This window comes from Sphaerodactylus townsendi, linkage group LG01, assembly GCF_021028975.2.
Source record: "Sphaerodactylus townsendi isolate TG3544 linkage group LG01, MPM_Stown_v2.3, whole genome shotgun sequence".
NCBI classification, from domain to species: domain Eukaryota; kingdom Metazoa; phylum Chordata; class Lepidosauria; order Squamata; family Sphaerodactylidae; genus Sphaerodactylus; species Sphaerodactylus townsendi.
Genome location: NC_059425.1, coordinates 84,651,785 through 84,667,819, shown reverse-complemented (window position 1 = coordinate 84,667,819; position 16,035 = coordinate 84,651,785). Strand labels below are relative to the sequence as shown.

The 16,035-nt window shown below is 39.4% G+C and overlaps 1 protein-coding gene across 1 annotated transcript in view; it reads right to left on the bottom strand.

Annotated features, from left to right (window-relative positions):
- The window catches only part of LYST (lysosomal trafficking regulator), a 107,286-nt gene that overhangs the window by 21,794 nt on the left and 69,457 nt on the right, over window positions 1-16,035 (bottom strand). The window contains 14 exon segments of the mRNA XM_048485770.1: window positions 1,639-1,779; window positions 2,807-2,963; window positions 4,052-4,118; window positions 4,248-4,492; window positions 5,524-5,676; window positions 6,224-6,279; window positions 8,282-8,343; window positions 9,897-9,993; window positions 10,077-10,222; window positions 12,518-12,706; window positions 13,396-13,472; window positions 13,916-14,092; window positions 14,678-14,884; window positions 15,433-15,611. Coding sequence (XP_048341727.1) covers window positions 1,639-1,779; window positions 2,807-2,963; window positions 4,052-4,118; window positions 4,248-4,492; window positions 5,524-5,676; window positions 6,224-6,279; window positions 8,282-8,343; window positions 9,897-9,993; window positions 10,077-10,222; window positions 12,518-12,706; window positions 13,396-13,472; window positions 13,916-14,092; window positions 14,678-14,884; window positions 15,433-15,611 — 1,953 coding nt within the window.

Here is a 16,035-nt window from a genome sequence, read left to right as displayed (position 1 = left end):
AAACAATCATATGTGGGGCAGGAGATTAGGCCTGAAAATTATATTTGATAAAGAACCACTATTTAAAATTAAGATGGTTCTTTCTCTCTCTTTAGGGGAAACTTATCCCCTAGGTATGTCACTGGTACCTGAATTCAAGGTTCTATTTTACCCCCATGCTTTAACATCTACAAGAAACCACTATGTGAGATCATCCAGAGATTGGGGCTGGGTTGTCACCAAAATGTGGATGACTCTCAGTTCCATCTTGATCTTCTAGCTGATCCAGGGAGGCTGCAAAAACCATGAACAGATGCCCAAAGCAGTTTCAGAGAGGATGCAAGCTAAAACTGAAGTTTAATTCCAACAAGATGAAATTGCTATGGGTGAGCAGATCTGACATGGGATTCAAAGTGTCACCTATTCCGGGTGCACTCCGATTGAAGAAACAAATCTGCAGTCTTGGGTACTCATGGACTGATTCCCACTGCTGGAAAAGCAGGTGGCAGCTGAGGCCAGGAGTGCCTTTTGATACCTTTAACTGGTAACCCATTTGCTAACTTTTCTGTGCAGAAATGATCACGCCACTGTAGTGAATGCCCTAAATACATCTAGATTAAATTACTATCGTGTGTTCTGTGAGGTTACTCTTAAAATAGTTTGGAAACTTTAACTGGTGCAGAATATGGCAGACAGAATGTTGACTCAGAGCGGGTCATAGGGACCATATCACTCCAGTCTTGGCCCATCTACACTGGCTTCCAATCGGTTTCCAGGCACAATTCAAGGTGCTGGTGCTGACCTTTAAAGTCTTATATGGTTTGGGACGAACTATGAATCTTCCTTACAAACCTTTCCTACCAGTACGATCATCTTTGGATGCCCTGCTTTGGGTGCTTCTGCCTTCTGAGATTAGTGGGGTGGCAACCCAGGAGATGTCCTTCTTTGTCATGGTACCAGTGCTCTGGAACTCTCTCCCTAGGGAGACTCATCTGCCCCCTTCTTTAGCCATATCCCAGCAGTGGGTGAAAATTTTTTGTTTCTCTTGGCATTCCCTCAGTGTTCTTTCTGCCCATTGCTTTAATTGTTGTTTTTATCTTTTTGCATGCGTTTTATCTCTGTTTTTATTATGTGTTTTCTTTGGTTTTAATGGTTTTAAGATGTGATTTTATTATGCTTTTAAACTGTTGGCTGCCTTGCTGACACTAATAAAGGCCGAAAGGCAGGGTATAAATGTTGTAAAATAAAATAAAGATCACAACTTGCAGAAGAATGAACACAAGTTAACAATGAATCACCTTTTAAAAGGGAGAGTATCTTGCTAAATAATGGACAGAAGTTGATGAGCTCCCCAAACTTATGACTCATTTCAGTACTTCAAAAGCAGGGCTTACTACCTCACACCATGTTACCAGGTTACACCCCAAAAAGATGTAGATTGCTGTGAGTAAAACACAAAGTAAAGTCTATGTTTTGAACCAGGAAGATCCAAAATATCTCACCAACCTTCATCACAGCTAAACTTCAGTTTATTCTTCCTCACCCACTTGACCACCTTCATTCAAGGACTGATTGAGCACTGAGATGGCAGCTGCAGGTAATTTAATCAAGGTATTTGGGGTGGGTGGGGAATACTACTTTGCTATTTTTTAAACATACCTTCTCGGTTGACCAAAAACTCAGGAAGATAGAAAAACTCTGGGATGAGTTCTTTTACATCAGTCATAGATTCGTATGATGACAGACGCCAGGTTGTGTTGGTAGAGTGAAAGGTTCTGTCTGGAATGTCAAAACTCTGGTCTGTAAAATGAAGCCATATTAAAATAGTTACAAGAATACATCACACTGGTTACACAGCTGAACTCATCAGCTGCACAAAATGACAGCTTCGCACAATTCAGTTCTTACACACTGCATGCCCTTCACCACATTCAAACCTCAGACAAAATACATTAAATAAGGGGAGAAGCCACAAACCAACTTTTTATCTTGTACACCTCGATTCTATGCTGTGTTCTCTAAGCCAGAGGAAAATCACTTTAGTCCTGTTCAGTTCCAATATTCAGCATTCTAAAGTCCTACTTTTGAGCTTATTCTAAATCACTAAAATCACCTTGGCAAGTATTCCAGACAGATAAGAACATAAGAACAAGCCTGCTGGATCAGACCAGAATCCATCTAGTCCAGCACTCTGCTACTCGCAGTGGCCCACCAGATGCCTTTGGGAGCTCACATGAAGGATGTGAAAGCAATGGCCTTCTGCTGCTGCTGCTTCCGAGCACCTGGTCTGCTAAGGCATTTGCAATCTCAGATCAAGGAGGATCAAGATTGGTAGCCATAGATCGACTTCTCCTCCATAAATCTGTCCAAGGCCTTTTTAAACTATCCAGGTTAGTGGCCATCACCACCTCCTGTGGCAGCATATTCCAAACACCAATCACACGTTGCATGAAAAAATGTTTCCTTGTATTAGTCCTAATTCTTCCCCCCAGCATTTTCAATGTATGCCCCCTGGTTCTAGTATTGTGAGAAAGAGAGAAAATTGTCTCTCTGTCAGCATTTTCTACCCCATGAATAATTTTTATAGATCAATAAATAGAACTCTGATAGAGAAAAATAACAGAAGTGTGACTCATTATTATATCTATACTTACAAGTGGAGGCACAATTTCGTAGGTCATTATTTTAATCTAATGAATTTCTAAGGACTGTTATATGATAATCTGAGGAGTATAAGGAATACTGGCTGTTAAGCTACCTTTTGTAACTCAATATGAACACAATAAATACATGTTATTTTTATGATAAAAATTTAGCATAATCTTACCTTGGTAAGCTAAAAACATCTTTGTGAAAGGAGGCATTCTAACTAGGAAATGAAGTACTGTTCCACTGTTGGAATAATGAGATCCATAGTGATAAGGCTGCACAGGTGGCATTGGGTCATCTTCTCTAGCTCCCTTACGGTATTCCTCCTCTAAATACTACAAGAACAAATAGTCATTTAAGTAATCAGTACAACATTGGCATTGCAACTTATTTGTAACTTGATGAGATGTACAGTTTTAAGAAGAAAAAGATTATATCTCCCCCTTTTTCTCCTGTAAGGAGACTCAAAGGGGCTTACAATCTCCTTTCCCTCCCCCCCTTACAACAAACACCCTGTGAGGTAGGTGGGGCTGAGAGAGCACTGAAGAACTGTGACTAGCCCAAGGTCACCCAGCTGGCATGTGCTGGAGTGCACAGGCTAATCTATTTCTCCAGATAAGCCTCCACAACTCAAATGGCAGAGTGGGGAATCAAACCCAATTCTCCAAATCAAAGTGAACCTGCTCTTAATCACTACACCACGCTGGCTTTGTGTCTGCAGAGCCGATTCAGCTTATATTTCCTTCTAAGTTGTATAGGGGTGAGTCAAGTTTGCTTCCTTGCTTTCCTCACTCCTGCAAAAAGAGATCTCCCTTTTTACTTTATCCTGTGTTTATTCAAACAAGGGATTTCCTTGATTCTACGGAGTACAATTGGCTAGAAAGACTAATTACTCTATGAAGATTTTAGTTAATATACTTTATATTTTATTATATATAAAATATATAATTTTTCCATTATTCAAATTAAATGTTATACTGTTCACACAGTGACCTAATCAGAGCCTCATCTAATGCTGAGGAGGGTGTAGAGGGAAACTTTTAACAAAAAGAAAACTATCAGAGAGCATACTCGGGCACTATCAAGATAATTTTATAGCAGTTAAATATGAAATATTAATTTACAGGTTTAATTCATAGTATTTAGTCTAATCAGTGGGAACTTGGGACTGGCTCAGATAGCTTCAGACAAGTCAGGATAATAAGCAGAAGCAGCCAAGAAAGACATCCATCAGTATTGGATAGGATCAATTCACCTAGCTTTTAACAGAAGCTAGTGAGGGGGAAGCTAAGTTGCAAATCTCATTTCCCCTTTACTCATCTGAGCAAGCATACAAAAATATAGGAAGAAGCCAAATTTGCAAGTAATACATAAAGTTTTCTTCGCATTCTAACTTGGCACTAAAGAAGAAAAGATTAATTACCTTGTAAGTGTCCACATAACGATCTTCTTTTTCTTTTGATTGTACAGCTATTGGTTTGACCAAATTTCTGAAATATGAACATTAGCCACTGGTCACAATCATAAAGTAGAGAACTTGCTGTAATTTTAAATAATGCAATGAAGTTCATAGCAATAAGTGAATTTAACACATTTGTTAGTCTGACACTTTGTTTTACCTGTAAACAGTTGGATCTTGTAGGTCCAGGGTTTCACTAGTATAGTCAGAAAGTATAAAGGGAAATACTGGATACTGCATGAGATCATTAAAGGAGCGTCCGGCATGTTTGTTTAAATGAGTGAGGTATTCAAAGTTAGTGATCTGTCCTGTGTACCACAGGTGAGTTAATGCAGTAATGTTGCCATACTCCAAAAGATTAGGAAGATTGTTTGTTAGGATGTTGTGGTACACATCATCACGCACCTAAAAAAGAATGAACACATCAAGCTTCTATTAAAGCACAAATAATTTAGTTTGTTGTACAACACCTAAGTTCTAAGTTATTGGTTTATTTCAGTACTTTATTTACATACCTACATGCATCAGTTAAGCCCTGGAAAAGAGTTTTACAGATATCAAGGACCACCCAGAAGACAAATAAGTGGGTTTTAGATAAAATCAAGTCTGAAAATCTAAAATTACTAAACTGAGGATGTTATACTTTGGTCACATTATGAGAAGACAAGACTCACTGCAAAAGACAATAATGCTAAGAAAAGTTGAAAGAAGAAAAGAGGAAAACCCAATATGAGATGGACTGACTCAATAAAAATACAACCTTCAGTTTGCAAAACTATCAATGATAGGACATTTGGAGGTCATTAAATCATAGTGTTGCCAAAAAGCAGAAACAACTTAATTTCACAACACATACACATATTTAGGCGATCCTACAGACTTAAATTATATTTAGCTGTTATAATTTAGGCAATCATACAGATTTAAATGATCAGTTGTTCTCCACTGTCAACCTTCTCTGCTCCTAATAGAACACACTATTTCATATTAAGTGCTTCAGAAACCTCACAACTATACTGGTCTCTCTGGCTCAGAATTAAAAATGACTACAACAACGCTAAAGGCAACAGTTTGACTTCATAGTAGAGAAGGGCTTAAATCCCTCTGAAGCTCCTGGCCCCCTATCTCTCCCAGCCTGAGCTAGCCACAGTGATCTATGCAATGGTCACCTCCAGATTAGACTACCATAACTTGCTCTACTCAAGGATGCTTTTGAGACTGCTTCAGAAACTCCAGCAGACACAAAATGCCACAAAAGCCTGCTATGTGACACTGGAACAGTGACATACTTTCAGCCTAAGCGATCTCACAGGGTTGTTGTGAAGATAAATAGAGGGGGATGTTGTAAGCCATGCTGGGGCCCCACTGGATTGAAACATGGATTATAATTGAAGTAAAACAAAATAAATTAAAATGCATTCAGAACAGTTTTTTACCTTTGAGTTGTCAAAAGCTAACAGTAATGTTCTGCCATTGGTCAAAAATATTTCTACAGCATTGTCTCTTAACTGCCACCAACGCTTGTGAACTTCTTTGATTTCTTCATATGTCCAAGAAAATGATGCTGGTTCAGTTTCTCCATGAAAACCCTGAAGAAAACCAAGCCTACTGTGGTTAACGGGCTTCAAATTTTTCTGAAATTTCAGAGACTGTTACTTTAATCTAATTAAATAAGTAAAATTAATTAAATTACAGTTGCTATTTTATTTCTATGAAATTTTGGAGCATATAGTATCAAAAACCTTCCTTACACTCTGCCTAATAAAAAAATATTCTACTCATAAATCAATTGTAATTCCGTTGACTGCAACAAGAAACAGCCTTGACTTGATTACAGCCCTGAAAAGAGAAGAGAAGCCAATGCCCTTAAACGAATTAGAATCAAGTGTTATCTATCAATTTTCTTGCTTCAATCATAAGGATGGCTGGTTCTGAAATTTACTAAGTTATTTCAGAATCTTTAACACAAACTGCTGCTCACAAACCAAATTAAAAAACCCTCTACATAACAAAATTCCCAGGACTTTTAAAAACAGTTACAGATGACCTCATATATATTCTGATTATGACTAAAAAGGAAAAAATATTCACACATTTGATCTTGGGGGGAAAAGTAACTTAGAAGTTTTTACTTACTGAGCTTTCAACTGCATCAGAAGCATTGTCTTCCACAAAATACATTCCAAATTTACCTGCCCAGTGATAAATACATGATTTATACTTTGTGTTTTACAAATTTATTATAGTGGATATCCACAATGAAAGAATGCTACCCACCATTAGCAAACAGATGAACAAGTTGACAGTAGGTGTTGAGCAACTGAATGATTCCAAAAAGCAGTCTCAGCATTGTTGAAGGCTTTCATCGCCGGATTCAACTGATTCTGGTGGGTTTTCCGGGCTGTGTGGCTATGGTCTGATGGATCTTGTTCCTAACGTTTCACCTGCATCTGTGGCTGGCATCTTCAGAGATGTATCACAGTGTGTAACAGATTTCCCTCTGTGATACACCTCTGAAGATGCCAGCCACAGATGCAGGCAAAACATTAGGAACAAAATCCACCAGACCACGGCCACACAGCCTGGAAAACCCACCCAGTAATTGCATATTTATTTCAGAAAGGTAACCATGTTAGTCTGTCATAGCTGAACAACAAAGAGTCCCACATATCCCCTAAAAATGAATTTGTCTCCTCAGTAGGGTCCTCAAACTTGTTGAGGCCAGTGAGCACCTTTGGAATTCTGACCATGGGTGGTGGACACAACCACAAAACAGCTGCTGCAGGAGGCAGAGCCAACCACATAGAAGAAGCCTCGGTGCAGGGGAGAACAGGGATAATTTAAAAATACACTGGGGCCCATTAGGAACAAGGCATCTGCTGCATGGCAGAGGTGAATATCTGTCACAGCAAAATTTCTTGTACGGATTTATTTCTCTGAGCCCCACTTTCAATTTCCATTCTCCCCACCCCAAGCAATACTCTCAAGAATGACTTTAATTTTATTTGCAGCAAGAGATTTGGCAGTGAGCACAGCTTTGCCCCGGACATCTTCCCTCCGCCCCCACCAGCCCCTTTCACACCCTCACACTCACCTCCCCCTTTTCAGACTTGTTATTATTTAAATTTTTGATATTTATTATATTGATACAAACAGAGAATCACTACAAAATCACTGTCTTTTATTGCATTTGAAAACTTCCAAATGGTGGATCAGCTGTTTCCCTCATGTTCTCACTTCCAGGGCTGTTGCAGTTAACAACAGGCTGGATGGGGGATGTCTGTAGGATGAATTACAAATGGTGGGCTAACCATTTAATAACAAGCCTCTCTCTCTGGTGGCAGCAGGAGGAGGAACATGTATTTATGTGCATGAAAGCGGGGGGGGGGGGGGGGGATATCAGTTCCTGGACATGGTCCCCCTTTTCAGCAGAGTGTGGCCCAGGGAATTGCTTTGCTTCTTTCTTTTTTTTTGGGGGGGGGGGTATTTTTGGAAAGGGGCTACAATATTGATATAACTGCAATCACAGGTATATTGATGTGACTGCAATTTAAAGGGCTTTACAAAGCCCTTTATCTTACAACTACGGGTGTGATGAGATTTGTGCCTTTAAGAGGGAGTCAATGGGTGGAGTTAAGAGAACCATGAAAAGTTGGAGGTCCACTGAGACTTCAGAAAGCAAGCTGCAGAGCAAGCAGTGAATGCCTCTTCACGTGTAAACAGAGAAAAGTAAGGGGACCACACTACAGCCCCGTTGTGCAGCTAAGAGCCCCGAGATAAGCGTTCCATGCATAATGGGCCTGGGAAAGAGAAGTGAAAGAATAAAACAACACTCTGTGGCAGCTACTGCTGAAACAACATAATTTTATTATGCATAACCAATCAGATCACCTGTGGCCAACAAAAATGAACTGACCATTAAGCTCTTTGGGACAATTCTCAGTGGGCCTCTGTCCTGGGGAGGCAAGGAAAAAGGGGCCAGCAGTCATGGCAGCCAGCAGAGGCATCTACTAAGAGAGAGTGCAAGGATAGGAAGACATGTCAGCAAAGGGGATGTTTCTGGCAGCTTCTCCAGCAGCTCCAGCCTTCCCTGAGCTTTTGCAAGTTGGCAATCCTGATCCATGGATTTAAGTATCCACAGACAGGTCATATTGAGAATTAGATATATTGATGAGTGAAATGAATTGTTCTTACCAAGCAGCAATTCACCAGGTGTCTCTCTAGATGGTGCAACACTGATGCATCTTCGATTAACTCTAAAGGCAAACAATAATGCTGGGTTTTGTGGATTAACAGAAAGGATTAACTTAAAAAGAACCATTCTCAAATGCAATCGTTTAGAACATTTAGACTCAACAAAATGTCCTTAATATGAGTGGAATTATTTAGCGTATTTAAATTCTACCTTCCCAGAGACCTGCACAAGTACTTACAACTATTTAAAAAAACATTAAAACATAAACATAACATAACAAACCCAAAGCCAACTTAATTAGAGTATAATAGAAACATACAGTATACACTGAGAATGATATAGAAAAAATAATCCTTGGGCCAGAAGCAGACTATAAAATGTTTAAAAAATTAAAAACCCCTTAGTTAAAAGCCTGAAGGAATGGCACCTAAAAGAAGGTAAGCTGGGTGACCAAGTAAGTCTCAAGGGGAATGACATTCCAAAGATGAGGGGCCACCACTGAAAACAGCCCCATCTTTCAATGCCACTCATCTCACCTCAGAAGGTGGAAAGCACAGGGAATAGGGAGAATAGGAGCTTAACCAGTTAACTGCACAATACAGGTGAAACTCACAGAAGAGGAAAATTTTTATATGACAAGTGCTTCACCTGTGGCCCTATATGCTGTATCTAAATGCCATTTATAGGGTCTGAATCCTATTGTTGTTTTGAGGAAGAAACACAAAGGGAAAAGAAGAGTTGGATTTATATCCCCCCTTTCTCTCCTGTAAGGAGACTCAAAGGGGCTTACAAACTCCTTTCCCTTCCCCACTCACGACAAACACCCTGCGAGGTAGGTGGGACTGAGAGAGATCTGAAGAACTGTGACTAGCTCAATATCACCCAGTTGGCATGTTTTGGAGAGCACAATCTAATTTAGTTCACCAAATAAGCTTCCACAGCTCAAGTGGCAGAGCGGGGAATCAAACCCGGTTCTCCAGATTAGAGTGCACCTGCTCTTAACCATACCACGCTGGCTCCCAGCGTGGGAAACCTCCATCTTTGACCACCACCTTCTCATCATTTGGCACCATTAAGCCATCACAATAAACCAACAAATACTGATCTGTTGAGATATCTCAAATGCTGGAGTTCATTGCTTGGCACCAAACAGGATTTCAGATTGGAGTTTATAGCTGCCTTGCTAATCATGGTATGTACTAATTGTGGTTTGCTGCAACAACGGAATTTCAAACCATCATTTGTTATGTACTTCTGCCCTTTACAGCTGCTGGTCACAGGGGAAGGTGTCCTCCTTGCTAGGAGAAGGGAGACAAGTAGCATAGAAACATACTTGTGCAGAAACCAAAACCTGTAACTTACTACTAAATAATTTATATCTCAATCATTTATATCTCACCTTTCTTCATATAGATTTAAACTAGAGTTTATTGTGACACCTGGATGCAACCCTGGAGAAAATTCTTGCTTGCCCAGGCAACTGGTGATTATTTACAAGTTTGCATTATGTTAATTGTTTTTTAAAAGTTTAATTTCTTTGTCTTTTACTTGCTTGTCATAAATCAGAACATTAAATTAAATTTAAGCTTTTCATAAATCCTTATTTAAACTAACCTTATATGCTCACTGGCTGCTTTATCTTTTACAGTGGAAGAATGAGATGAATGTGTTTTATCTTCAAATAAATATGCCAGAGGGAGCTTAATAACCTCTATTTAAGAAAAAGAAAAAATAATTAATTTTATAGCTTCTTGGAAGACAGTAACTTGCATACCAGAGGATGTTAAAAGTTACCTTCTGATTTCTGTCTGTCTTTGAGAAGGTACTTATTAGGAATTGTTAAGTAGCACCTCTGCAAGCGGCGTCTCTCTCTGTTAGGACCTTCTGTTGGATCCAGTTGCCAAGACGTTGGGTAGGATGCAGGGTCATACCAGAGTGCTCTGAAAGGGGAAGCATTTTATTGAAGCTTAAACACCTTCAAATATCATTTTGTTCTAATAAGGGACTAGCACAGTGGTTCTCAACTTTCCTAATGCCACAACCCTTTAATACAGTTCCTCATGTTGTGGTGACCCCCAACCATAAAATTGGTATACATAAAATATAAAAAGACCATTTTCCAATGGTCTTAGGCGACCCCTGTGAAAGGGTTGTTCAACCCCCAAAGGGGTCCTGACCCCCAGGTTGAGAACCACTGGACCACAGGGCCAAGTTTCAAAGAGCCTCACAATAGTACTATAGGCATACAATACATACATAATTTCTAATTAACTTCAGAGTTGAAAATGGATTGTTTTGGAGCACTAACAAATCAGTCCTGTCTTGCTTTCAATGATCTGGCTTAACTTTGAAAGAGTCTTCACACAGGAGTGTTCCATACAACAACGAATCCCTGCAGTTCTCCTGTTGCCTCTGCTGCTCTGTTTCACCTGGGGATGATTGATGCCCCCTCCCCACTTTGCTGCACAGTTGAGAGGCGGGACTGAAAACCTTTAAACTACAAAGCTCCTTCTCACCAGAGGCATTAGCCTTTGCCATGAGCCAAAGCCTGTCAGTTGTTCTTGCCCTATGGGTCTTATCCTGGGGATAGTTAAACATGAGCAACCAGTGTGATGCAGTGACAAAAAAGGTGAATGCGATCTTGGGGTGTATCAAGAGAGGCATACATCCAAATAGGAAAATGTCATAGTCCTGCTGTACACTGCATTGGTCAGGACACATTTGGGGTATTTTGTGCAGTTCTGGAGGCCTTACTTCAAAAAGTACAGAATGGAGCAGGTGCAGAAGAGAGCAACCAGGATGATCAGGGACCTGGAGACCAAGCTCTGTGAGGAAAAGCTCAGGGATTTGGGAATGCTAAGTCTGGGGAAGAGCAGGTTTGATTGCTCTCTAAATATCTGAAGGATTGTCACAGAGGAGGGCAGGGAGCTGTTCCTATTGGCAGCAGAGGTTAGGACTCAAAATAATGGGTTTATATTACAGGCAGAAAGATACTAGTTGGATATTACCTTCGGGACCGCATGACCCCCTAGTCCCCGGCCCCTCCATGATGCGGCTGGCCTCCACTCGGGCCAGGGCTTTTACGGCCCTGGCCCCTGCCTGGTGGAACACCCTTTCTCCAGCTGCCCGGGCCCTGCGGGATCTTGGTGAGTTCCACAGGGCCTGTAAGACGGAGCTGTTCCACCGGGCTTTTGGAGTGTCCGGCAGCTGATGTGCCCCCCCCCCCCCACTCTAGTTTTCTGTGCTGAGGTCCCTTACCACCTATGGGACTCCTCCCCCCCCCTTTTTGGGAAGGTTTTTAATAAGGATTTTGTTGCTGATGCTGTTTTTATATGCTGACTGTTGTGTTTTTAAATGGTTTTTAATTGTATGTTGCTTAATCTGTTGTTCACCGCCCAGAGCCCTTCGGGGGTGGTATAAAAAACTCAAAAATAAATAAATAAATAAAAATATTAGGAAAAGCTTTAGACTGATGCTATATTGAGCAGTAGGTTGGACTACATGGTTTGTATGGCCCCTTCCAATTGTATGATTCTATGATTCGAAGTGGCACCTTTTAAAGTTGGCACAGCTTCCACACAGAAGGCAAGCACACTTCTGCTGTGTAGTGGGAGAAAATCCCAAATGAAAGGTGGTTTGAGAAACAATGGGGAAGCCACAGAAAGACAATGGATGGGCAACAATGCTGTGTGCAAGCACGGGAATAATCCACTACAGATAGGAATCCAAACCAAACTCCGAAGCCTGGAGGGTTTTTATTTCACATTTTATACATATTTTTCATTTCAAATGCTTTTGATCATCCTGATTTTTAAAGAAGGAAAAGTTCTGTTCAATCAGTAGTTACATTTCTCACTTCATGTATTTTTAGAAACATTTTAGTAATATTTTAATAATACTAATATACAATTTTAGTAATACTAACACACAAACGTAGCATATACAGATATATAAATTGAATAAGTTTGTAACACCCTGTTGTTTTAAAAGAACAATATTTTATTTGCCATCTGTACCTTGACAGGGTTGGCAGTTTGGACTGTATAGATATACACTGAAAATGTCCAGAGGAAAGTAAAAGTCACCCCCTCTGAATTTTTAGTATATGTTTATTAAGTCCTCCACCAACGAGCAAAAGTTTTCAGTTTTTTTTTCCTATTGAGACTTTAAAAGACAAGAATAGACACAGCAGCTCATAACATAAAGAGCAGGCTCACCACAATGAAATTGCTTACCTATCGTGTGTAAGCTGCTGAATAAGCTCTTGCCAATGTCTACTGGCACTCAGGTCTGTTTTATACATTCCTCGGATGTGCTGAATCACCTTCTTTCTTTCTATTCCTTGCGACAGACACACGGCCTGGGTAATCTCTCCAGCTATTTTAGAAATGTCTTTTGACTTTGAATCCAGGCGCTGAAAAAGACTGAACGTAGAAACCAATTCAGAAATGAACATCACCAGTCTACATAAAATAACATTCATAATAAAGGTCCAAACTCCTACGATAACATGACCATCTGTATGGTCAAGATTAGGGTTGGTGATTCGGGTAGCCCGAATGCAGTGGCCCCAAATATGAGCTGAAATAATGTACTGGGTCTTTAAGTTCAACCACTATTCACTTCTGTCATACTAGTTAGAGCTTTGAAGAAAAAAAATGGGGACTTTTGACATTTCAGCATTTAAACTATCTCTTTCATGTCCTGGAATGTAAGATAAATAATGCTGATCGTAGTTTTTGTTGCACTCTGCACTGTCTTTTGCAAACACTTGCAAACACTGAATCAACTCGAGCAAAATGCAATTAGCAAGACTTGATTGCTCCAAAAATATGCCACCATCATTGAAATGGCATCTCCTTCCCATTTCTCCTTCAAAATGTGAATAATTATCACATCAACTATTTTTTTCCTGTGCCCAGATAGTGAAAGGAAGTAGGCTGGGGGGGGAGGGGACAATGTGAAAAAAGTGAGATTCATACATACATTTCATTACTACATGCTATGGAGTAGAAAGGGAACTAGATTCAGAACTGCTGTTTCTCTGCAATCTCCCCCCACTTTTTCCGACAATGTTTAGTTCTGCCCCAAATAAAAATAGTTAAGAACTTACGTTTGCTGGTTATTAGCCATGGTCTTCTCCCAAGCAGCTCGGTTCATCTCTTCTTCTGCCTCATGCTTTTTTTGGTCCTGGCGAAAATCAGTTTTTAAACAGATTCAAAAATGTGTCTCATATTTACTTCCTATTTTTTATTACATATACGCTGATTGAAAGATCTGTGTGTTTTACAACTTTCCCCATTTTGACTGACATTTTCCAAGGAACCTTCTCCCATTGGAAGAAAAGTTAAAGTTAGAGGAAGACTCCGTAGGCTGAAAGAAGGCTTCAAAACTTTGCTCATTTGACTGGTAGGGCATCCAGTCATCCAGTCTGCAACAAGCATCTCCAAAAGCATAGATGGCACAAGAGCACCACTTTACAATTATGAAAGCTTATTCAGATGATTGGTCTCTCATTTTGACCCTAAATAAGGCAAACAAGAGGCCCGTAACTGAGTGAAACATCAACTGCATAGCAGTACTATCTCAATTACATTAAAGAGACAGGAAAATGATTGTGTGAATTTACATACCTCTTTCATGGTTTTTATGAGGTCTGGGTTTGGTGGTACATTGAGTGGAAAACATTTGTGACCACAAAGTTTCAGTGTATTCATAAATGCTCCCACTGAAAATTGGTCTTCTTCAGTCAGTTCATCCTTGTGCTCATGTATCAATTCAAATAAGTAGAGTGACAACTTTGACCCATGCTGGAAAAAAATGGAAGGTTACTGGATTAGTTACTGGAAGGTTACTGAATATACAAGTCACATATATTTAGTATATATTCATCCTGCATTTCCTCCAAGATTTTGAGCACAACATGGTTTTCCCTCCTTCAGTTTATCCTCATGTAGGTTAGGCTGGTAGTATGTTTAACGGAAAACAAGCATTTGACCCTGCATTTCTTAGGTCCTAGTCTAACTATTGCTTTCTTTCAAACCACAGACACTTTATAAAGTTTACACAACTAATTTATGACATGGCTACTTATAAAAAGTTAATTCAACACACCCAAGGAGCCTTTCTCTAAACAGTCTCCCCACGTAAAAAGTGGCAAATCAATCTGGAAGCTGAGAGATGTTGAATGGCCATTTGTGATAGTAGCATGGAAGTTTCAAACTCTTAGACATTTCTAGTAAACTGACTAAAAAGAACAAAAGAGGGCTCTACCACAAAGGCCACTGCCAAAAGCATCCAATAATGTTTATATTAAAAGTTTTTCTTAATGATTTTCCATTATAAATTTTAGAGGTATCATAATGATTCAGCATTTAATGCACTATAATGTTTACTTGCGAAGTTGGACTTAGACAGTCTCGTAATATTTCCTGGTGATTAATTGTAGGTAATATTTCTAATATTTGCTTTCTTTCTTGGAAAGAGCGTCCTGGATACAAAGCATGCACCAGCAGTCTTCCAAGCTGCATTCGAAATGTATCTTTGCAGGACAAAAGAATTCTCTTCCACTGTGGGCTTGGGGTGTTAGGTCTGCTTGTACCCTAAAAACCAAGGATAAAAACCTAAGTTCTGTTATTGCTTAACAGAAACTTGTATTCTCAGATTAGACCTGGGCAAATGGAATACCACCATAACACAAACCCCTTAATTAAAAGTTGATTTCCACAAAGTTTCTCTGTATGAATATATTAAGGGGGAGCGGAACAACACTGACAAAGAAAGAGGCCACAACTAGCATTTCTATAATATTAAAAATGCTTTAAGAATCATACTAAATAATAAAGTAATAACATTTTAATTGCATTTTCTAATGCTGTACAAGATGACATGTTAAGTTACTATTCTCCTACAGTTAGGATATACACAAGGAGCTGTATGGAAATTCCAAAACATCTCTTTTCATAAAACAGACAATTTTTTAAAAGATAGCTTTGCTTTGTGTGTCAAACATGAATGGAGAATTTTTTAAAAAACTAAGAAAATGAGGTAGAGAAGGAGAAAGCACAGGAAAGACTTGACTCAGATGTCTTCATGGGTATGATTTTTAAAATTTACTGCACATTAAAAGGTACAAAGTGTGGTTACTTACAACAGATAATCCAATCCCTTCAATCATTATTTGAAACATTTCTTGCAGGAAATAATTTTTATTTTTCGGCAGTTCCTGCTGGTAAACTTCTTCTGCCTGTTCTGGCTGTGAAACTGGGATTCTATCCTGGACAGTGGCCTCTGACATTTCCAGCATATCAAAGCAATCTTCAGTAAGCTCTGTGATTTTGTTTAAACGTTAATAGGTCAGTGTCAGATCTGACTATTCTAAACCATTCCCATGTTCATCCTTAAAGAGGTTCACATCAAACAGTTCTTGTGATACAATAAGTTATATGCACATATCTTGAAATGAATGGTTTAAAAGTTTGATTACAACATGCAATATTGACGCTCTGACATATCATTATACAAAGATCTCATACACTTCTATTATCAGAAGCTAACAGTTCAAAGAGTTTCTAAAGACTACACAGAATGCCACTGTGGAAGCTTGACGACTTTTGAAATATGTTTTGGAAAACACAGTGAAGATTGTGCTACATTAGATGCCATATTGAACACAGAGGGGTGGCTGAAAACTGCAGCCACATATCTAGGCTATCGCCTTCCTCTTTAGTAACATCTTGAACTAACCCACATC